Source organism: Podarcis pityusensis (assembly GCF_964106645.2).
Source record: "Podarcis pityusensis genome assembly, chromosome: Z".
NCBI classification, from domain to species: Eukaryota; Metazoa; Chordata; class Lepidosauria; order Squamata; family Lacertidae; genus Podarcis; species Podarcis pityusensis.
Window position 1 is genome coordinate 16,297,038 of NC_138044.1, and position 23,715 is coordinate 16,320,752.

The 23,715-nt window shown below is 45.3% G+C and overlaps 2 protein-coding genes across 7 annotated transcripts in view; one reads left to right on the forward strand and one right to left on the reverse strand.

Moving 5' to 3' along the window:
* Positions 1-6,833, forward strand: part of FNBP1 (formin binding protein 1) — a 120,571-nt gene extending 113,738 nt beyond the window's left edge. For all 3 annotated transcript variants that reach the window (XR_013981399.1, XM_080989822.1, XM_080989823.1), the window contains one exon: positions 952-6,833. Coding sequence is in view for 1 of the 3 variants with exons in the window: in XM_080989823.1 (XP_080845949.1) it covers positions 952-959 (8 nt within the window). In the remaining 2 variants the exon portion in view is untranslated. The remainder of the gene's footprint in view (positions 1-951) is intronic.
* Positions 5,788-23,715, reverse strand: part of USP20 (ubiquitin specific peptidase 20) — a 38,034-nt gene continuing 20,106 nt past the window's right edge. For 3 of the 4 annotated variants that reach the window (XM_080989766.1, XM_080989765.1, XM_080989768.1), the window contains exons 15-24: positions 23,373-23,406; positions 22,977-23,022; positions 19,964-20,144; positions 17,053-17,179; positions 15,948-16,117; positions 15,625-15,706; positions 14,859-14,967; positions 13,643-13,745; positions 13,017-13,088; positions 7,779-12,234 (exon numbers count right to left, since the gene is read on the reverse strand). In XM_080989766.1, the coding sequence (XP_080845892.1) occupies positions 12,074-12,234; positions 13,017-13,088; positions 13,643-13,745; positions 14,859-14,967; positions 15,625-15,706; positions 15,948-16,117; positions 17,053-17,179; positions 19,964-20,144; positions 22,977-23,022; positions 23,373-23,406 (1,085 nt within the window). In that variant the 3' untranslated portion in view covers positions 7,779-12,073. Of the gene's footprint in view, positions 6,428-7,778; positions 12,235-13,016; positions 13,089-13,642; positions 13,746-14,858; positions 14,968-15,624; positions 15,707-15,947; positions 16,118-17,052; positions 17,180-19,963; positions 20,145-22,976; positions 23,023-23,372; positions 23,407-23,715 lie in introns of those variants that run through there. The other variant, XM_080989767.1, reaches the window with a different exon arrangement.

The window sequence follows — 23,715 nt, forward strand, 5'->3', positions numbered from 1 at the left end:
GTTATTTGTGCATGCCACCTTCTTGAATTCAGAATAATTTTCCTTTCAGTGCTTGCTTTAAGACAGTCATTTTATTCGGGGGGGGGGGTCCTTCATTTCTCACATCCAGAAAATGATCTGTTGATGTTTAAGAGTCTGATTCTTGTCACAAATGTCCCCTGCCTGGAACCCTAGAGTTGCTGCTAGCTAGCATTTCGGACTTCACTGAACTGGATGGACCGATGATCTGACTCATTGCGCAAGAGGGCTTTTTAGAATTGCCCACAGAGAGGCTGGCTCCTCTGTAGATGTAACGCATTGCGCCAGAATCAGCAAATCAAGAGGAATCTAAGGTCACATCCATACCACGTTTAAAGTACTCAGATCACTTGGACAGTCATGACTTTGCTCCAAAGAAAACCTGAGAATTGTAGTTTTCTAAGGGTGCTGGGACTTGTAGCTCTGTAAGGGGTCTCCTTACAACTCTTAATCACCCAGAATTCTTTGAGGAAAGCCATGGCTGTTAAAGTGGTATAAGAGCGCTGTAAATGTTGCTAGTAGATGTGACCTAGGACAAATGATAGCACGATCATTGCCTGCAACTATGCCCGTCCATTTATTCTACCCCACCACTGATCTATCATTTGCATCAGTGTTGGAATAATAATATGAGGTTCTGTAATAAATAAGAGTATGTCATCAGCAAATAAAACCCAGTTAATAATCAACTGAGTTAGGACTGCACATCTGTGCCTTCATGAGAATCTTCCTAAAAAGGATCCCTGGGGAGACAATAATAATAATAATAATAATAATGTATTTGTTTTGTTTTCTTAATCCATTTCTGCTTTAGCTCTTCAAGGTACAGTGCCCCTGGGTCTTTGCTTTTTGAACACCTCCTTCCCCCAAACCTCTCCCAACTTGTGTGTATCTAACGAAATCTCTCTTTTCTTTCTCTCTCTCTCTGTTTAGATTCCTAAATGTGTTGGCTGCTGGTAACAAGAGCATCGGGGCGAGCAGGGGCACAGGAGAAACAAATGGTCTGATTTTTTTTAAAGCACCCTGTTTGCACCAGGGTTTTTTTGTGGGTTCCCCTCCCTTTTTTTTTTAACAACAGCAACAACCCTCCCTCATGTTAGGCTCCCCTCCCTTGAAACGGAGCTATCATTTGCAGAGGGAGGAATAAAACTCTTGCCCCAATAGTGGGTGCATTCCATGACTCCCAACATCATCACACAGTTGCTTGCTAAAACTCTCCAGCATGCCACCTGCTGCATCAAACTAACCCATCCCTCCTCTTCCTCTTACACCATGTGGAGGTTCCACCAGAGTCTCATTTAAATGGAGGGCGTAACCAAAAAGCTTCCGTCATGTCCGTGTTGCCCTCTGGTAGAGGCAACAGCAATTTGCTTTGGCTAGCTGACCGCCATTATGTGCCATCTTTGCTCATTCATCCTGACTCTGTTGCTGATAGTTTCTAAAAGGGGGTTTGCAAGGCAAGCTGCCTTTGTTCCCATTTTGTAGATGAGAAACCGAGGCTGAGAAAACACCGAGGTTCTGCTTTCCTTGCAACCACACACAGGCAAACCCACTTAAGCACAGGGCTTCTAAACCAGGTGTGGGGAAACCTTTGGATTTTGTTGAACTACAATTCCCATCATCCCTAGCTACTGACAGTGCTTGCTGGGGGCCTGATAGGCATTGAGTCGTCTTTCAGCAACATCTGGAGGGCCAAAGATTCCCAGCATGCCTGCTCTAGACAGCGGTGATCAGCGCTAAATAGTGAATCAAAACCAGTTTAAAAGTCTTGCATTCAGTTCTGGTTAGGGAGCTTGGCAAGCAGATTGCTGATTTTAATCAGGCCTAAACACTGAAGTAGTTCAATTGAAACCCAGCAGTAACATGGGTTGTATCCAATGTCTGCTCTGCTCAGAGTAGACACATTGAAATTAATGAGCGTGGCTAACTTGGATCTATTCATTTCAGCGTGACTTTACCCTAAGTCTGGAGGATCTAACAAGATGGCCCTAGTGGGCCCTGTAAGAACAGGATGCTGGACTAGATGGGGTCCCCTTGGGCCTGACCCAGCAGGCGCTTCATATGCTATTACTGCTTCATAACCGGACCTCAGCTAGGAACTCAGGAGGCAGCCGTTGAGGCTAAGCTGCCTTCTCTGACTCAGCCTGCCTTGTGCAGAATGGGAATAATAAGTGCTTCCTTAGGGCAAGTTTGGAAGGTCTACGAAGTGCCTATGAGAAAAGGACCGCAGAGATACCACATAATAGTATTTTCATTTTTAAAAAAATAGAACTTATTTAAATAATATTTAGTGCCACTCACTTCTGTCTCTAATCTTAAGATTGGCAATGTGGGAACAGGGTGGGGGAACTTGTGCCTTCCCATACTCTGATACATTGTGGTTGGACTCCAGCTCCCATCAGTCCCTGCAGCCACCGTGGCCGATAGGAATGATGGGAGGTGGAGTCCGACAGCATCTGGAAGGTCACATGTCTCCCCATCCCTGATCTAAGCAGCAGAATTCCCTAGTGCATGTGGGATATGGAAGGGTGTCTCTGTTGAAAGAGAGAGGGAAGGATGCCTGTTCTTAGATCAGGAGCAAGGAACCTGTGGTCCTCCACATATCTGTTGGACTCCAACTCCCATCAGCCCCAGCCAAGGATGGTGGGTGTTGGAGTCCAGGGAAATCCAATGGGTCACTAGCTAGCCATGCTTGCTGTAGCTGTTTATGTGGAAGCAAGCCCCATTGTGTTTAATGGGGCTTTTCTTCTAGTTGATATGTCCAGGGTTGTGGCCCTGGTCCTGCAACCAACTCCAGGCTGCTGCAAATAAGTGCCAAATCCTGCATGTTAACACTGCAGCGCACTGAGGACACACAGCAGCAAGCACAGCATTGTTCTGACAACTATTTTCCCCATTATGCTGTGCTCACTTGTCCTGTCCAGGCGTTGTGTTTCATTAAGCATACATGAAAATATGTGTAGGAAAGAACGTAATGTGTGAAGGGAAACCACCACCCACCAAGAAACAAATAAGAAATAGATGGGTTGAGTTGGTATGTGCCAATTGTTCAGATATCTTTTTTTGGGGGGGGGTTGGAGAGACTGAACACTTCCTAGCATCTTCACAGAGTTCAAGAGAAGTCAGCCCTTGTTCTGAAGGCCTTCCTGAGGTCTAGCCTCTTTCCTTAGTTTTTGCCCTTAGGGACTACATTCCCCACCCTCAACTGCATCTGCAGTGAGTAGGCCATTTCCTCTCATCCCAAGTTTAAATTTTGTCCACATTGTGGTTTTGCCCACTGTCAAGGATTTACTGGAGAGCCCTGAGAGGTGCTTGTTGGGAGGGGCCGGAGTGTGCTCTTGCTCAGCTGACGCTGGAAACCTCGCCATGCACCCCTTTGCAAAACGCCCGCCTACCTGTGCGCCCAAAACCAACGCCCACCCCCTGCACGCTTCCAGCCAGTTTTCTGCAGACCTCCGTTTCCACTGCCTCTGGGCCCGCATGCTCGCCCCCTGCTGCCTTGCCTGCACCTGCCTGCCTTTTTTTAAGGTGCCCAGATTTAAACTCTCTGCTGCTGTTCTTAATTTATTTGGTCCTTAGCATCTCAAGAGCTTCCTTTCTTCCCTTCTGCATGCTGTCTCTGCCTGCTCTTGCCTTTATTCTGCTTATATTCCCATACCATGTCGAAACAAAATCGCACTCTTGATTTATCCTTCCCTGCCACCCCAACCCGAACTGGAACGTCATAGCCCAGCACTTTGGCAATGTAGGCGTTCTGTCTTCAATTCCCTTTTTGGCAATGTGACCAGGTTGATTAACTGAGCAGTAGTTTCATCTGTGTTCACGCTGGACAGCACACCTTCATCATGGGCGGCTGACTGGAAGTGGCTTTCTTGCTGCGTGAAAGATAAAATACTTTGGGTTTTGAGCTCATGCCTTCGTCTCCCAAACACCTGCATTTTGACAGCGGGTGACGGATCACAGATCACACTGAAAGAGCCTGGCCCAGTTCTCATTTAAAAGACCCACGTGCACACACTTGTTACAGAGTGTCTGCCATACATATGAATGGATCGTTGCAGTTAAGATCGTCAGTGCTGGAACTTCCACGGTGTGCTCATCGATAGAGGCAGTTCGAGACAAACAAGTGTGGCCCGTTCCAGGTAGTGCAAAGAGAAGGTTTCAGACTGAGATTAGGGGACAGATTGATTTCCAAAAGCAACCTATTGTTGGTTGTATTACAGCTGGTCACCTGCCAAATGGGGGAGGGTCTTTGGCTCAGTAGCAGGGCATCTGCTTTGTATGCAGGATTGTCCTAGCTCAATTCCCAGGGTCTCCAGGTAAGACTGGGAAAGATTTCGTTTTGACACCCTGGAGATCCACTGCCAGTCAATGTAAGAAAGAGCAGGGCTAGAGGACCTGGGTCTCCAGCTCCCACCAGTCCCAGCATGGCCAAGGAGCAAGGACAATGAGAAGGCCAACATTCGAAGGGCCAAATGTTCCCCACCCCCTGGCAAACTGTTGTATGCGTTCACCCAGCATTGGATCACAAGCGGAAAGGATGAATCAAGTCTGAAGGGGATAAAGCTCTTGTCTACTCTTTTCATGGCAGTGGAAGGGCTGGTGTGTTGGAAAGTTGCATTTGTGGTCTGTGCGTGTGCATAGCTGGCCATTTGAACATCATCATAGCATAGCAAGTAAAAAAGGGGGGACCCTGTTCACTAGGCTGAATTTCTGGGTGAGGAATGTCCTTGAGCACCAGCGTTCCTGTTCAGGAGGGACGCAGAATACAGATCTCAGCTGCCATAGCATCTGCTTCAATTATATATTTATCCAGAGGACAGCAGCCTGAAAAGCAGCCAAGCTGTGCTGTTTAGTCATGAAATTAAAAAAATGTAGAGTTGGAAGGCACCCAAAGGGTCATCTAGTCCGACTCCCTGCACTGCAGGAATCACAACTAAAGAATCCTGTATGCTCCTCCTTCCCGAGATCTGCAGGAAGACAAAGTGGATATGAAACTTACAGCACCTACAGCTATTTCTGTTGGCAAAGTCTGTAACATCCCTGATCGTCCAAACATGTAAATAAGATGAAGGGATCTTCTTCCCAATTTATGGTGCCACTAATGTAAGAGAAAGTCTGCTTTTCAATAAACAGACATTAGATATAGATAGATAGATATATGTTAGGTGGACAGTATATTATTGTCACCCTGTACCAACAATGCCCAAATGATTGCTGTGTCCATGTGGCTACATCACAAGCTGGGGGGAGAATCATTTCTGCCTTTATAACTAGGCTGTGAAAATATGGTTTCCTTGAGTTTCTACAAAGTTGGCAGCTTCTTGGCAAATCTTTGCTACTCTTAAGAACCAAACAGGTAGAAAAAGAAAACATCGAGCCACCTTTGACTAAAGGGTCCTCTCTCTGTTCTACTAGGTGGACATTTCAGGAAAGAATTTAACAGAGGCACTTTTCTCCTGCCTAGGCACAGAATTGGAAGTCAAGAGAGCACCCATGTGGGTTAAGATTTTTCAGACAGCAGCACTAGTTTGTAAACACTATGACCCTGTTCCATGAAGTGTCAACCCCACCCCCCCATCCAACTGGGAAATTTGAGGTTTGATACAGCACCAACCATTTTAAAGTAAGGGAACATCACCTAGGGGGTGGTCACCTATTGGCTAGCACCTGTAGCATCACTACCACATCTCCTGCCTCAACACCTTGCCAGAGAAATTGTGTGTGTGTGATCTGGAGATAAAAATGGAAGCACAGCACACAAAGAAGTAGATGGGACACTTTATTTTAAAAAACTTAAAAAAATTAGATAGCTCTCAAAGGGACAACTGATCCACCCTTTGATTCATTTCAGAACATATCCATAAAGCAAGTTGCAAAGGCAGGGGGGTGATGTATTTGCAAGGGGCTGCTCTTAAAATCATTCCAAAAAGTGCTTATGTCTTCTGTACATCCATGTCAAGACTTCTGGTCCATGCTGCAGGCTGCCACGTGGGTCACTTCGTGACTTTTTCTTTTATGTAGCAAAATAAAAATGTGCAGAGACATTCAGGCCTTAGGTGTCTCCCAGATCCAGAATGGCCCTGGGCTCCTGGAAACCCCAAAGAATATGGGCTTCAGTAGCCAGAACAGCTTTGCACAGAAAAGGATTGAGACACTTTGCTAAGATGAAATGAGTGTATTGGTGCTCCACACACACATAAGGAGTTCAAAAGGCACTCTGGAGCACGTACAGAGCTCTGAGGCAGAGCCTCCAAATTTAACCTGAAGCAGATTAATCTAGTTTGCAAAAACATGTGACCGTCTCATGATCCTATTGAAGAGGGAAAGTTATGATCCTTGCCTCTAAGAAAACAAATCAGCCTTCTCCGCCCTCTGCTCCCATCTCTCTCTTACTCTCCCTTAACATCTGTAAATATACAAAGAGAAAAGAAACATATTTACTGAAAAGTTGTGTTTTAATGCTGAATATTTTTCAAAGTTTCCTGCTGCATATTGACTCCATCGCTCCCTGCTCCCTCATGCTTGAAGTGTCAAAAAAAGATTTTTTTAAAAAAGTAAGCCAAATTATATTTTAACATATAATGTCAAGCACTTTTTTTATTATTAAAAAAGAAATGATTTCTGTGTGAGTTTTTAGGCACTGGATTATTTTGCGTAGGTTTCAACAGCATCTTAATGTATGTGTGTGTGTTGTCTCATAACCCCCAAAAGTGTGTAAAAAAAAACCGACAACAAAAAGGTTCTGGTGTTTGACCCATTTGTTTCTTGATGAAAGAATTCTATCAAATAAAGTGCTTCCATTTGAGAGCAAACACAGGACTTGTTAACTGTGATTTGGGGAAACAAAACACTTTCATCAATGTTTGGCTCTTGGTCCTGCAACACCATCAAGAGATTATCTCTAGCTTTTAGTTAAGCACTGAGCCCCCATTTCAAACTCAGAAGGAGGAAGTCTTCTCAGCCATCAAAGGGGATGGTGATACAGCACACTCTGAATCCTGGAAGGTGAAAGCCAGACAAAAGGAAATAACACCTTCACACTGCATTATAGTTGAACTGAACTTCCCGCAAGACACAGTGATGGCCACTGACTTTGGATGGATTTAAAAGAGGACTGGCCCATTTCATGCAGGAGATAAGGCTAGCTATGGCGGCTCAGCTCTGCCTCCCTGATCAAAGGCAGCCATTCTTCTGAATGCCAGTTGCTGGAAACCTCAGGAGGGGAAAGGGCTCTTGTGCCTGGGTCCTGCTTGTAGGTTCACTGGGGCATCTGGTTGGCCACTGAGAACAGGCTACTCAGCTGGAGCCAAGCTAGTAAGGTTTGCAACTGACAGCTTGCAGCAAAATTCCATGACGGGAAATGATGCCAACTGGGCATGCAGACATAGGCAGTTAAAAGCGAAGGGAGAAAGGGAATAGAGGTGATAACAGAAACCACGTATCTGATGGCCCCCACTTAAAACTCTTTCCCCTCCCTTTCCAGGTGAATGCTTGCTTGTCCCATCAGGCAGGATGCAGAAGTTTGTTTAAAGGGTGGTGAGGGGGTTTGGCCTTGGGGAGGGGGGGTCCCAAAGTCCAGGTGGCAAGGCCTTGGGGCGGGGTACATTTGGCCATTAGAGCCTGATGTTCAGCACCTCTCCAGGCAGAGGATAAAGCAAAACCAGAGTGTCCCTTCTGAGGCCAACCTCAGCATTTGGGGGGGGGGGCACTGTGATGGAGAATAAACACATGGACAAGCAAAGCAATATTTACACAGCTTCTGAATGCAAGCGTTTTTTATTGGCTCAACAGTCTTAGCACAAAAGGAAGGAATTTGAGCACAAGAGTTTGACACTCCATAACGTACTCGGTCTCTTTTAAGGCACCACCCACAGAGCACAAACAGAGGCTGCCCTCGAAAAGGGCGTTCCATGGTAAGAGCAGAAATGACACCCCCCACAGCAAGTCATCTCCCCACACGCTCCTCGGGTGCCTAGGAGGATGCTCTTTTAGGCATTTACAGATCCAGGTCAACAGGGAAAGCAGCAACAAAAAGATGGAGAAACTTCTGCAAGAGAGTTCTCTTTAAAAAGAGGCGGAAGTGGTTGCTGTTTGCAGCAGAGGATTTCGTGCTTCCAGAAGGCCACATCTCACTAAAGAGATCTTCATGCTTCTCCCTCCGTTATCCGCTCTTATCCATTCCCATAAACAAAACAAAAAATGGTTGGTTTGGAGCAATCCCATTAAAGCCTGGGAGTGGCCAGAGAGGCAAAGAGGTGTGGGGAGGTGAGACTGAACTAGACCAATTACCAACACAAAACTATGTTGAGGGTACATGTGGCTGGACAGAAACAGAGACTGTGCAAAGCAACATGAGACAGGACCTCCCTCAAAAAGGTATCTCTTGTCAGCTGCTAAGCAGAAAAATGCAGTAGTGGTTCCTGGAATTGGGGAGGGGGGGCTCTATCTTCACAAGTGTGCCAGACTTGTTGGGCTACATGGTTTTCCCTCAGAAACTGTCCAATCTGTCACCACAGATCAGAACTGTTCTAACCGCTGGTCCTCCAGCAGTCTGGATGCAGGATGCATTTCAGAAAGACAGAGACACACCCCTGTTCTCCCACAGCCAAAAAAGGAGGAGGGTGGGGCTGCCGGGTCAGGTGGGACAATCCGTCTTCCTTGGTTTCACAGGCAGCTGCACACAAACATCAAGTATTGCCCACCTCCCTAGGAAGATGCTTCCAGTGTTCCTGGCTGCACATGCAATCAGGAGTGGGTCGTGCTGTTGTGTGGGTGCGACAAGATTAGTATGGGGTCATCAGGGGCTAATTCATGGGTACCCATTTCCTCAAAATTCCTTCCTTCCACACACCCATTTTCAGGGAGGCCACAGTCAACGGGATGAGAAGAAGCTGATCAGCTGCACTTGTTCTTTATGTGAATGGGATTGTGTTCAAGGAAGGGGTGGGGGACAGGCATCCTGAATCGGAAGGTGGAGTTTTGCATCTTTACAAACAAATAAATAAATAAATAAATCACAATGATGGGATCCACTTTGTGGTTTGAAAGCTCCCCGCCGCCAATACACACCAGAAAGGGGGGGGGGGGAATTATGTGCAATAGTAGGGGGAAATTTTGTCACTCTAATGCCTCTGGCTGAGAGAGAACATGAGCAACTGACATTACTCTGAAAGGTCATCCACCCCACAAACATCTTCTGTGTCTGACTCCAGCAGAACTGCTACATCAACTACTGAAATGGTAGAAATCCAAGAGGAGGGAGGCAGGCAAATTAACAAGAAGAGGTGTGTGGCTATGCTTGGTGCCCGAGGAGCGGGCTAAAAGGTCAGGGCTGTTGAAAGGCCACAAGGATCGCCAAAGGGAAAAGGACAAATGGGGAGGCCAGCAGAAAGAAGGAAAACTAGTTCTCCAAGCTTCCTCCGAGGTCACACCAAGCAGAATGAAGACCTATCCAGTCAGGAACTAGGAAGGAAGGAAGCAAAAACCAGACAAATGCAACTCTGGCAAAGATGTCTTCCTCTTTCTCAGCAAGGCAAGACTTGCAGGGCACTCTCTGGCCTGTGAAGCTGCAAGTGGACACCTGATAGGTCTCATTGGTGCTAGGCTAGGCATCAAATTTGTGGGGAATTGCAGTCAAATATAGCTAGAAAAACATAGGGCTAGTTAATGCATGAAGGGGTTATTATCATACTACTTTGCTCCTAGACTCAGCTAGGTCACACCCCTCACCTGGAAGTAAGTTAAGTTTCTTCCTTTGTGAGTTTGCATGGTGAAAGAGAATGAACAGAAATAGGACATGCCTGAGCTTGCTTGCTACAAGCTCAGACTGTGTGCTATTTCTGTATTTTGTAAACACCCTATGTTCTTCTTGCTGCTGCATGGAATAACACATGAATCTAACCTTTGGTGTTTTGTAAGTAAAGCATTTAAACTTAGTAATGCTGTTTTCTGTCCGTTGCAAGAAGGGTAGAGAAGGGGAAGTGCTGTACATGGCTATAACAGGATATTTAAAAGGTCTAAAAACTTATGTCCCTCTTGCTTCACTGTGCTGCATGATTCTGTGATTTTAAACCCAGGGAGGTGTTTCTCTTGCTAAAGTGTGTTAAGTCCTGTGCTTTGGATCTAGGGACCCAGCCAAGTCTTTTATTAATTACTCCACACAGGTGATCTATATCTATTTTCCCCACAAAATTAACATCGCTTCCTACACGTGTTACTCACTGTGAACAGGACAAGGTGACGGTGGTGGGGGCTGCGTTGTATGCTTTTTCAGTTCCATAACATGAGAGAAAGGGAAACAAAGAAATGCAGAGTGTTTGGACTCACTCCCAAGAATGTCCACTCCCCAAGGGGAAGTCAGGGCCAGCCCAACCTGTCAAGAGCACAGGAAAGAGATCAGAGCTGTGCTTCTTTTTAGAACACAGCTGGGGAACCTTTTTCAGCCTGGGGGCCAAGTTTCCTTCTGGGCATCCTCCTGGTAGCCACTTGGGTGAGGCAAAACATTAGGAAGAACTTTTTGAAGGTGAGTTGTTCGACGCTGGGATGGACTATCTTGGAAGGTGGTAGCCTCTTCCTTTGTTGGATGTTTTTAAACAGGTTGGATGGCCACCTGTCTGGGATTCATCAGCTGTGATTCCTGCATTGCTGGGGGTTGAACTAGATGACCCTTGGGAACTTTCCAAGTCTACAATTCTATGATTCTATTAAAAGTGGGTGGAGCAATGGGTGCAAATTTTACCTTTGAACTGTAGGCTAATTTCTACAAATGCCCACACACCTCTCTCTATCCTCTGTGCAGGCAAGCAAAAAAGCATGGTCAGGCAGTGTTGTACAAAGATGGCTTGATGAGCAGTATGTTGAGGGGGCATAGAGACTATCGATCCATGGTAGTGAACACACTTTGCATGCTCACGGTCCCAGGTTCAATCCCTGGTACCTGAGGTGAACAAAAGGGTCTTAGGTAGCAGGGCTGAGCACCTTGAGCCAGAAGAGTGGATCACGGATGGGGAACTTGGTAGCCCAACAAGACTCGTGGAATGTAGCTCAGCAGTACAGCATCCGTTTTGTGTGTCGAAGGTCCTGGCTTCATTCCCCAATGGCATCTCCAAGTAAAGCTAGGAATGTCCCCTGCCTGAAACCCTGGAGACCCACTGCCAGTCAGTGTCGGCTGTACTGAGCTAGATGGACCAATGGTCTGACATGTTGTAAGTAATCTCCCTAAGTTCTTATTCAGTTCAACCCATACAGAACCATGAGGACTAGGGTCTTTCTTTTATTTTTAGGTGAAATACAATGGCTCCATGATAGAGCACCTGCTTTGTATACAGGTCTGAGGTTCAGTTCCCAGCTTCTCCATGGAAATCTCTCCTAGACTCCCTGCCTGAAATTCCCGAGAGCCGCTGCCCATCACTGTAGATCATACTGAGCTAAATGGACCAATGGTCTGGCTCGATATAAAGGAAACTTTCTATCTTCCCACTTAATTACTTCATGCTGGCTGAACAATTGGACTAGAATCTTTATTTGGGGGGGGGGGTGCAGCTCAGTGGCAGAGCACCAGATTTGCTTGCAGAAGGTCCCAGGTTCAATCCGCAGCAGTATCTCCAAATACGGCTGGGAAAGAGATCCTGCCTGAAACCCCTGGAGAGTCCCTGCCAGTCAGTGTAGACGATAAGGAGCTAGATAGAACAATGGTCTGACTCACTACAAGGCAGCTTTTTATGCTGTGTTTTAAAAAAAAAACTGTTGAAAGGTTTTGGAACAGAGGGGTTTGTTTAAATAAACTCTTCAGGATTCAGAAACATTCTAAAGGCAGCTTCTTAACTCCCATCATCCATTGACCACTGGAGCATGCTAGCTGGGGCTGATGGGAGTTGTAGTTCAACAGATGGGGGGGGCACAGTTGCCCCATCCCTGGAGTAGACTGTAATGGGTCTAGATGGGGAAATGGTGCGACAGAAGGTAAAGCAGCTATCCACATGAGCCTAACCTCAGGGGCTCTGGATGCCCCTGCGCCTCTCCAGTGTACCTTCCCCACGTGGTCCGTTGTCTCTCAGGCCGCCCGGGTCTCAGCCTCAATCTTCTGCTCCCCGTGCATGTTCTCCACCTCCTGCACCTGGGCCACATTCTGCCGGATGGCAATCTCGGGGCCTCCGCTATAGATTGTGCTTAAGTAAGTCCACGTCTCCTCGGAAATCTGCCCGTAATCGGCTCCTGCCAAAAGAGCATAGGTAGCGGTAGAGAAAACGCTGGTGTGGGCAGGGCAGATCCAAACGGCTTCTGTCAACAGCAAAATTTTCTCACAGCTTTGCTCAAAGTAGTAAAAGCATTATTAAACGGTGAGGGGAATTACTGCTATTTTAACAGACAACTTAAGAGCATTGCAAAAGAGTGTTTATAGTGCTGTACAGGAACCCTGTGAGGTAGGCTGCTACTCTTTCCACGCTGCAAGTTGCAGAAGAGAAGCCCAGAGGGAACTAAGAACACAATAAGAGCCTGGCTGCTAGAGAAGACCAAAGGCCCGTCTATTGAAGCACAGCGACCAGCCAGATGCCCCCATGGGAAGCCTGTAGACAGGATCCAACTGCAACACCAGCTCTGCCCACTTGTGGTTCCCAGCCTCACTACTGGATCAGACAAGTGGCCCATCTAGTCCAGCTTCCTGCTCTCACAGAAGTCAACCAGATGCCCCAATGGGAAGCCCATATGTAGGACCTCAGTGCAACACTCTTACCACATGTGTTCCCCAGCAACTGGTATTCAGGAACATACTGGAGGGCTGAACACATCCATCCTGGCTAATAGACACTGGTAGCCTTACCCCTCCATGAATTTGTCTAGTTCTCTTTCTAAAGCCACTCAAGGTCCTCTCCCAAGCCCCAGAATTTTCTCCTTTGCTTCAGCTTCACTAAGATCCTGTCTCTTGAGGGAGGCAGACAGAATGGAAAACAGGAAAGGAAGGGAGGAGCTGAAATAGCTGCTGTGAGGAGCCTTACCCTGCTTGACCTGCATGTGACCGCTGCCTTTTGCCACAGCAATCTTGCTGTTGTCGATAGGTCCAGGCGGTTCTACGGGAAAGAAGGAATACTAGTTAGCAGGTAGTACAGTTCAAAATTAAATTTGCCATAGTTCCATTTATTTATTCATAGCCCACTTTTCCTCCAAGTAGCTCAAGGTGGTGTATACACAGTTCTCCGCCTCTCCCCAGTTCATCCTCACAACAACCCTGCGGAGTAGGTTAGGCTGAAAGAGAGAGACAGGGGCAGGTTTAGACTGCCAGGCTAGGATATGGCAGACCGGGACTCAAGTGCCATGAAGCTCACAGAGGACCTTGGGCCTAGTCTCCGACTGTCTGCCAAACTCTCTGCTGTGAGGGTAAAATGGGGGAAACCATTCCCATCACCTTACATTCCTATAAAAGTTTTATCATACTGTGACTTTGCCAGAACCACCATACTTGGGCCAGGGGCAGACGGGCTTGCCAGCATGCCAGTTGGCCATCCCTACAGATTGAGAGAAACCCCCTCCCCCTCTGAGTCACTTCCAAGGCACTTGGTGACAACCCTGTTCTCTCCCCATCCCTCCTTTTCCACTGCCAACTCCCCTCCCTGCCAGTCTTTACCGTTGTCCTTTCCTTTGACGAACGCCTCCCACTCGCGGAACCACTGCATGCTTATGCAATAGATGACTCCAGGAGATTCTTCGGCCTGGAAGGCCTTGTTCAGCTGATGGGCAGAGGGCAAAGAGGGAATTACTGCTATTGTCATTTGTTTTATGATGGCAGCTAAAGGCAGTGATAGGTAGAAAACACCAACACTGCCACCAGCCACCAGCTTTTGTAGGTTAGTTTTCAAATCTTCCTTTTATGCTGAACTGTATTTTTAAGGGCTGGCATAAGCTTCCTTGCAAGCCTCTGGAGCTGAAAGGTTTCTAAGGTTTGTGGATGTGTCTCCTGCATTTTATGGATTGTATTTTACTGAGCTTGCAGAGATTCGGAGCAGATCATTTGCTCTGTCACGAGGTGGATGCAGACAATGGCAGCGTCAAGGGTGGCTGCAGTTAGACTGTTCCCTCCCCAACCACCAAAGAAGCCTTGGTGGAAGGAGAGTCTGACACCAGCTGCCTGGCCACTCAGTTTCAATTTGTGAGCAAATGGCTCTTGGTGTATCTATTGTGTTTTATGAACGTCCTCAGCTGCTTTGAGGACTTGTCAAAAAGTGGGGTATAAATCTACCAAGCAAACACATGAAATCAAAGCTGCAAACACCTTTGGGCAGAGGAAGGAATCGGTTGCTTGCAGCAAATTAACGTGCTGATTCTGAATGACATAAAAAGAGATTGTTTCCACTGCCAGTCAGCAGAATCCATAACTGAGCCGGAGCATTGTTTGTTTATTTAATAAAATTTATATACTGCCTGACTACAAAAAAAAAACCCCTCAAAGCAGTTCACAAAAAATATAAAACGATAAAGTTATCACAAAGAAAAATTTGCAACAATAATTGGAAAAAATAAAATAATAATAGACTAAAAACAGATTTAAGACTCACATCAATTTTCTAAATATCTGGGCAGGCTTGTTTTTAGCAGAGAAGAGCACAGTGAAGGCGCCTGCCTGATATCAATAGGAAGTTGAGTTCTAAAGTTTAGGTGCTGCCACACTAAAGGATTTAGTTGTTACAAATGCAGAATGGGTCTTATGTGGCAGCTTCCAGATCAAGCATAAGGGAAGCCACACATAAGGTGCAGTAGATGGAATGACACTGACAGCTAGTGGTACTACTTTGTACTACCACTATGTTTCCCTACCCCAGCAGGCCTATCTGCTGTGGGAGTACCTTGATGAAAGTGTCAATTTCGATCTTCCTCCTCTTGGCCAGGGCTTCGATCTCCACCTGGCACACTGAACACACGTAGAGGTGGTTGACAGCTGGGCCGCCACCGAACCTGAACACAAGAGGAGACTGAAGCATAACCACAGAGGCAATGGGGGAGAAAGACCAAGCACACCAGCACCAAATGCCCATATACTCCAAGTATTTGTGAATGCAGTGTTGAGTCCCTAGAAGTGGGTGGACTTCAACTCCCATCAACCCCAACCAGTATAGCCAATGATCAGATTTGATGGGAGCTATAGAACAGCAACATATGGAAGGCCAGCAACATCTGGAAGTTTCCCCATCGCTGACAATCAATTCTGAGGCCATCAGCCACAGAACTGCTATGCAGGTGTAGTACAGCTTTGCAGACCTTTATTTCTTTTACGTTGCACCTTCTAGTGGCGCTTCCCAGAGGGGAAAAGACTAGGCACCTGCCCTAGCTGGATTACAATCAGCAGTTCAACTTATGAGAGATTATATTGGAGGAAGGGGAGACAAAAGCAAAAGGGAGAAAAATAGAGACCAGATGCCAAAAGCTTCACAGAAAAAATGGGCACTGAGAAGGAATTTGAAGGGACAGAAAGCCTGCATTGTGCTTGTGCTCTTGCCCCAACTGTAAGTTTTCAACTTGCTCTCCACTTACCCTAGGGACTAGGTACTTGATTTTACTAAAACAAAATAAAACAAAACAAAACACCCCCACCCCCAAACTTACTCCCCTTACCTGTTGTAGAGATACTCCCAGACATTCTGGGGAAGAATCACCACCAGGTCATCGATATAATGATATTTATTTGGAGGGATGCCTGCGAGTAAATGAAACAGAGAAGAGGTAATGAAAAACAAGGTACCTTCTGGGTAGTTGCTAACACACCTGCAGAACACAAGGAACCACACGGGCTGTGCATATCTGCCACCGGACATTTAAATCATGTGGCTTCTGAGAGGAAAACTGGCTAGCTACAAGCAGAAGCCAAGCAGATCCCTGCCTCTCAGCACAGCACCAAGTAACATTCCCTACAGTGCAGCCCTCCCTCCCCCCCTCACCTCCATGGGAGCAGAGGAAGGTATGGTTGGTGATGGGGCCTGGCTCTGCAAAGGTGTTGAATTTGTTGAGCCACTCCCGAGAGATGTAGAACTGGAGCAGCCCAGGTTCCTTCATGGTCGCCAGCGAGACCACTTTCTGCCGTTCCCGCACAGCCTCCTCGCTGCTCTTCCTGGAGGAAGATTATGAGGAAAGCGCAGAGGGTGGAGGCGTCAGTATGAAGCAGCAGGAGCCACCACCATGCAGATGATGGGGCTGTTCCATGTTTAATTGCAAATCACGGGGATTCTTTCCTACAAGGCTGCCTCATCATAATTATTACTATTATTTAATTACCTGCCCTTCATGCTAGGGTCCAAGGCTGGGTTGCAACAATTAAAATACTATATTAAAAACAGCTGGCAATCATAGAAATAAGCTGGATCCTAGAAACTGAGCCAGACTCTTGGTTCATCTAGCTCAGTATTGTCTACAATGACCAGCTCTCCAGGTTTTCAAACAGGAAGTTCTTCTCAGTCCTACAAGAGAGGCCATTGGGGACTGAACCTGGGAATTTCTGCATGCAAAGTAGATGCTCTGCCAGTGAACTATGGTCCTTCTCCTATAAATAAAGTTAAGATTCTAGTCCTCGTGGTTCTAAATAAAGAGCTTATTGAAACAGGAAGCTGAACTATACCAAGTCATCCCATTGGTCCACCTAACTCATGGTTATCTACAGTGGCTGGAAGCAGCTCTTCAGGATTTCAGACAGGAAGGGAGTACCCAGGCCAACCTAGAGATGTTGGGACTGAACCTGGAGCCTTCTGCATGCAGGGCAGGTACTCTGCCCCTTCGCCACTCCACTTTAAGGGGAAAGTGGAATTCACCAAGGAAATTCAAACTTCTAAGTTGGTTTCCATTGCAGTTCACTTGCATCCAAGTTAATTCCTATTTCTGCTACCTTGTTCTACTTCTGCATTGTTAAACTTTGTTTTGTAAGTGTCTAAGGACTAGAAATAAATAAATTTGAATCTTCCTCCCAGGCAAACACTCTCTCATCAAGCTCTTCAGACATTTCTAAAAATGCTAGTTTCCCCAGCAAGGGCCAATTACTTTTGAACATCTTACCTGTAGAACAAAACATAGGCCTCTGCATTTTGTACAACTGTTTCGTGGACCTCCGTGACATACTGATCATCAAATTCGTACCATTGGCCATTGATTACATTCTGGCAATACGCGATGTAGTGCCCACCTTTTAAGAAAGCAAGATTGGAAAGAGTCCCAAGTGAATGACCTTGAATATTGGTATCAAAAAATCATGGCATGTGAAAACAGCACAAGATCTTACATTGGATGTAAGACTTACTCTAGATTAGAATATAACTGTAACAGAATTTTTTGCACAATTTGAGATTTCAACAAGGACTAGAACCTCCAGACACTTTTCATATAATTTAGCATTCTGTTATTACATATACAACAAAAGCATTTTCAAGACAACCTTCAGAAAAAGCCTGGCAAATCTGGAACTATACTTGATAATCAGATAATGGTAATATTCTTTAGGTGGAGACAACTTTTATTCTCACTATTTTGTTTCATAACTTGAATTTTATTTTAACCCATGTGTCCCTATTTTAGTTTTGTTTTTCATCTTTTAACTATCATCTGTTTTTTAAAAAATAATTCTTTTTCTTGATTTACAAAAATACGTGCATTGTCTTTTTTTCAGGTTGTAAAGTCTTTTCTACAGATAGGTTACATTTGATATGGGACATCTGTGTTGTATACTGTATAAGGTCAGGGAAGAAGAGGAGGAGACAGGAGAGATGGGGTGGTGAAACTTGTATTCTTTTCTATAGTGTACGTGTGGGGTTTTGTGTCAGCATCAACTGGGTAGATTCTCCTTCTATTCACTTATTACATTTCCTTGGTAGTAAGAGGGATTAGGAGGGCCCAGGGTGTGGTTGGTTGTCTGTAGTTGGCTACAGTGAAGTTTGTTTGCATTTGTGAGTAGGGGAGGGATTGTTGAGTCAAGTAAGTCATATTTATTTGTACGCTGTCAGTGGGTTCTTGTTGTCTTGTTGGGCTGTGTATGTGATCATGTCAGTTTCAGTCTGTTGGTTAGCTTTTCTAGTAAGGCTATTTCCCATACGATTTGGTATCAGTGGTCCATGTTTACTCCTGCCAGATCTCTCCAGTGCCTGGCTATGATGCTTCTGGCTGCTGAGAGTAGGTGGGTTATAACCTTTTTATAATGCGAGTGGACATTATTATCTTGGAAAATGTTCTGGGGTGACTTCTAATACCTGTTCTGTTATTCTACATATTTCTTGTATGACTGCTGTCCCAAAGGGTTGGATTTTGGGGCATTCTTACCACATGTGGTGGTACAGTCATACCTGGGGTTGAAGTAGCTTTGGGATGAATATTTTTGGGTTGCGCTCCGTGGCGACCCAGAAGTAAAATGACATCATGCGCATGAGCAGATGTGGCGAAACTGCACGCGCAGTCACGTCTTACGTTTACTTCAGGATGCGAACGGGGCTCCGGAACGAATCCCGTTCGTATCCAGAGATACCACTTTATGTGCCTGTAGAAGCACAGCCTCTCCAGCATTTTGGTGAGGTTCCTGGGTGTATCATGGTGTTAGATACTACCTGTAAGTAAGTTTCAGAGTGAGTTCTTTTCTTTTGGCTGAGATGGATTCAAAGGGAGGTTTAGACTACATTCTAGTCCATTGGGTGGGGTTAATTTCATTGTTGTGCTCCCATTGTTCTTTGATTGCATCAAGGGGGGTTGTGGGATTTTGGAGCAGTATTTTGTATATTGTGGATACCATCCCCTTGCTGTGTTCTTCTGCTGTCCAGAGGTTTTCAAAGGTGGACAAGGACCTAGTGGCTGCTGAGTCTATGGATTGTTTAAGAAGGCATGTAGTGTAGTTGGTGATTAGCCAGGGTATTTGTCTTGCATTTCTTGTGTCAATATGAATTTGTTATTTGGTAGAAGTCTGCCAGGCAGTGGAGGCCTTTGGTTTGCCTGGTTTTTATCTGGAGGTTGCATGTTGGAATAGTGGGTTGTTATAACTGTTCTCTTTGCTTTATGTACATTATAAAATGAAACAGAAAATATTTGCCCCCCCCCAAAAAAAACTGTGGCACATTGCTTTACTAGAAAACCTCACAGAAAAGGGGGAATGGCCAGGGATCAAAAGCATACAGGCTAAGTCTGTAGCTACATAGCATTGTTTTATTGAGGATACAAGAGTCAATGGAAATAGCTGCCCCACACCTGCAGCAAATTATCATTTATCGTTACAGTCATAACCTTTGGTTTGGGAGAAGGGTAGCCTGGAACCTGCTAGGAAGATGCTTATGAATTTGAAATTGTCAACAAGTTAAGGCTTTATTTATCTGCCTGCTCAGTTCCTCCAGCTGATTATGCAATAGGAGGTGATTTATTTGCTGTGATCCTTGACCTGGCTTTATGTTTTGTAAATTGTTTTGTACTGATTGAAATGCCTCATTTTCACATTTTCAATTTATAAATATTATTGGGGGGGGGGGGGAGAAAGGGAGATTAACTCACAGGCACTTTTAATAACATAAGAGCCCTGATAGATCAAACCAATCACCCATCTAGTCCAGCAACCTGTTCTCACAGTGGCCAAACAGATCCCCTAATAGGAAACCTGCAAGCAGAACCAGAGCCCAAGAGCCTTCTTCTCTACTGTAGTTTCCAGCAACCGGCTTTCAGAAGCACTGCTGCCTCCAACTGTGGAGGCAGAGCAAAGCCATACTGGCTAGCAGCCATTGATAGCCCCCATCCTCCATGACTTTGTCTAGTCCTCTTTTAAAACCATCCAAGTTGGTGGCCATTACTATTTTCTGAAGGAGCAAGTTCCACAGTTTAACTCCATAATTATCTGGCTAATCTTTATTTACGAGAAGTGCTCATCACACACAACACATATGTCATTCCAGGATGCAAGCTCCCTCCAGGCAAAGAAGAATGGGAGGAGGGACAGACAACTCACTGCCAGCTGTGCCATGGTGGCAAATCACAGAGAGGAGGTCATAGGTGGTGATCTGCGAGATGCTCTCCTTGGCGAGGAAAGGCCGGAGGTCCAGTCCCTCCAAAGGGAAAGAGACGTGACTGTTGATTTTGAAGGAGTACATGACCTCATGTCGGAAACGCTTCAGGTGAATGCACAAGATCTAGAAGAAAAGGCATCAGAGCTCAGAAAGGGACTTGCGGATGGGCAAGTTCAAACCCCTCCAGACTGCCCTCATAGGTAAAACAATCAACTAGGCTTATCCTATGATACATTCAGCCAGGGCTGTGTGTGCATGGTATCATAAAGCCATCATAAACTAAAATCCTGGGGTAAAAAGCCTAAGAAGATAAAAAATAGTCCTGCTGGATCAGGCCAGTGGTCCATTATTATTATTATTATTATTATTATTATTATTATTATTATTATACCCGCCCATCTGTCTGGGTTTCCCCAGCCACCCTGGGTGGCTTCCAGCAGGATACTAAAATACAATGATTCATCAAATATTAAAAGCTTCCCTAAACAGGGCTGCCTTCAGATGTCTTCTAAAAGTCCGATAGTTGTTTATTTCTTTGACATCTGATGGGAGGGCGGTCGACAGGGCAGGCGCCACCACGAGAAGTCCCTCTGCCATCTAATTCAACATCCTGTTTTCACAGTTGCCAACACCCCAAACTCATGGAAACATGAAATGCAATCTGCTGCCATGAGGTTGGGACTCTCTGCCTCCTTTTTTGTGGAACAGGGTTTTGAGATAGCTAAAGAATTAATACTTCAAAGGCTTAGAGCATGGGTAGGCAAACTAAGGCTTAGGGGCCAGATCCGGCCCAATCACCTTCTAAATCCGGCCTGCGGATGGTCCGGGAATCAGGATGTTTTTACATGAGTAGAATGTGTCCTTTTATTTTAAATGCATCTCTGGTCATTTGTGGGGCATAGGAATTCATTCACTATTTTTTTTTTCAAAATATAGTCCAGCCCCCCACAAGGTCTGAGGGACAGTGGACTGGCCCCCTGCTGAAAAAGTTTGCTGACCCCTGGCTGAGAGACACTGAGATGCTAGCACAAACTGCTGAGATCAAGATCTGTCAATCCAACAGACTGTATGCTTTTTTCCCATTGTATCCATCCTTGCAAAGATATCTGGTAGACTTAAAGGTAAAGGTAAAGGGACCCCTGACCATTAGGTCCAGTCGTGACCGACTCTGGGGTTGCGGCGCTCATCTCGCTTTATTGGCCGAGGGAGCCGGTGTACAGCTTCCGGGTCATGTGGCCAGCATGACTAAGCGGCTTCTGGCAAACCAGAATGGAAACCTTCCCGCTGGAGCAGTACCTATTTATCTACTTGCACTTTGACGTGCTTTCGAACTGCTAGGTTGGCAGGAGCAGAGACCAAGCAATGGGAACTCACCCCGCCAAAGGGATTTGAACTGCCCACCTTGTGATCGGTAAGTCCTAGGCTCTGTGGTTTAACCCACAGCGCCACTCGCGTCCCATAGCAGACAACAAAAAGAGGTCTTTGCAAGAGATGTCCTTCCCTTCTGCGATCTTAACAATGGGTGGATATAATTGTTTGTAAGATTGTTATAAAAAGAGCATTCAAGGAATACATCAGCTATATCTTCAATTGACACAGTGTTGCAGCTGAAAGCTCTATCCTTAGGAACTCCTTTATGTCAGCCCATCTAACAGAAGGGACATTTATAGAGCTTTCAGCTGCAACACTGTGCCAATTGAAGATATAGCTGATGTATTCCTTGAATGCTCTTCTTATAATAATCTTAGAAATAATTACATCCACTCATTGTTTGTTTGTTTTTATTAAAGATTTTGTTGATTTACAAAAGTGTGCAATGTTTCTCGTGTTTTTCCCCCATGTAACATTTTTACAAATCATTTTCATTTGTTGAGACATTAGGACGAAAAGGGGGAAAGAGGTGGAGGGGGGGAGAGATGGGTGAGAGTGGGGTCGGGTGGCGATGTTTCTACTGTATTTCGCTTACTGTATGTAGGGTTGGTGTCAGTGTTGCTTGTGCAGGTTCTTTGCTATTCGCTTGTGTTCCTTTGGTGGTGAGAGAGGTTGGGGTTGGCCCAGGGTGTGGTTATTCATTTGTGGTTGGCTGTGGTGGTCTTTGTTTTCATGTGTGAGTGGGGTGGGTGATCCACCCATTGTTAAGATCGCAGAAGGGAAGGACGTCTCTTGCAAAGACCTGCTTTTTGTTGTCTGATGTAGAGAGGTATATATCCTAGAACATCCAAATTTATCGCCAAAAGGCTTTACAAATTTGTGTAATAAAACTTAAAGAGGGAATGGGAAATGATTTAGCCTGTAAAGGTCAGGGAGAAGAAATGGAAACCACTATTATTAGCAGTATTCTTGTTATTATTATTTTTATGTGTGTAATGGCTGCTCACTAAACACAATAAATCGAACTGAACTTGAACAGTGGCCAGCCAGATGCTCCAATGGGAAACACACAAGCAGAACCCAAATGCAACAGCAATTTTCCCACCTGTGGTTCTCAGCTACTAGCATTCAGAGGCTTATTACCTCCAAATAATATCCTCCAGCTATATTATTATGATTATTTATTAAAGTTGTATACCGCCCTTCATCTGAAGATGCGAGGATGGTTCACAACGGAAAAATACAAAACAAGAATACAAAATGCATAATAACAAAACAAAAGCAAAAACAAACCAATAAATCTCCTCCCATAGATAAATTTAAAAAGCCATAGAATGTTAACACGATTCCTTTTATTAAAAACCAGGACCTTCTGCATTCAATGTGCATGCACTCAACCAATTAGCTATAACTCACTTTATGTAAACTATGCTGGATGAAGAAGTGAATAAAGGACTATTCTCTCTTTTCAAAAGTGAAAAATAAGGGCCACATCAGAATGCCTTTCATCTCCAATTTCCTCACTGCATGGAATGAAGAGGTCGCTGTCTCAGGATATAAACCAACATGGCTTTATCTGCTTACCTCAGGGAGCCGGAGAACTTTGCAGTACTTGACTCCATTCCGCAACCTGGGGAAGAGAAGGGGGGGGGGGGGGAATGAAGAGTGAATTGGCCATCTGGAATATTTATTAAACTGCAAATCCCAACAAGGACCACTTCTCCCCATACAAACCAACCCACTGTAACCAGGCCTTTGGCTGATTTAACAGTCTATGGCCCTTTTATGGGAGTGGGGGTGTTATTGGTTGGTTTTTGTTTTTGCTTTTTTACATATTTTGTGTTCTGAGTTTGTATTTTTAGGTTTGAACCACCTTGTGATCTTTGTATGAAGGGCAGTACACAAATTTAATAAACAAATAAAATAAAAGGCAGAGTAGGGCAGTATTCAAAACACTTAAAAAAGGAGCCAGGGACTTACTTTTTACATCGTTCACAACTGTACATGTTGTCACCTATAGAAAGAAAAATGAAAGAGGGTGGAGGGAAGCACTTTATCCAATCTGTTGCACACAGCAGGGAAGCAGATATGAATACAGTGGTACCTCAGCTTATAGACGCTTCAGGTTACAGACTCCGCTAACCCAGAAATAGTACCTCAGGTTAAGAACTTTGCTTCAGGATGAGAACAGAAATTGCGCGGCGGCAGAGGGAGGCCCCATTAGCTAAAGTGGTACCTCAAGTTAAAAAAAGTTTCAGGTTAAGAACGGACCTCCAGAACGAATTAAGTTCTTAACCCGAGGTACCACTGTATAGGAAGCTGC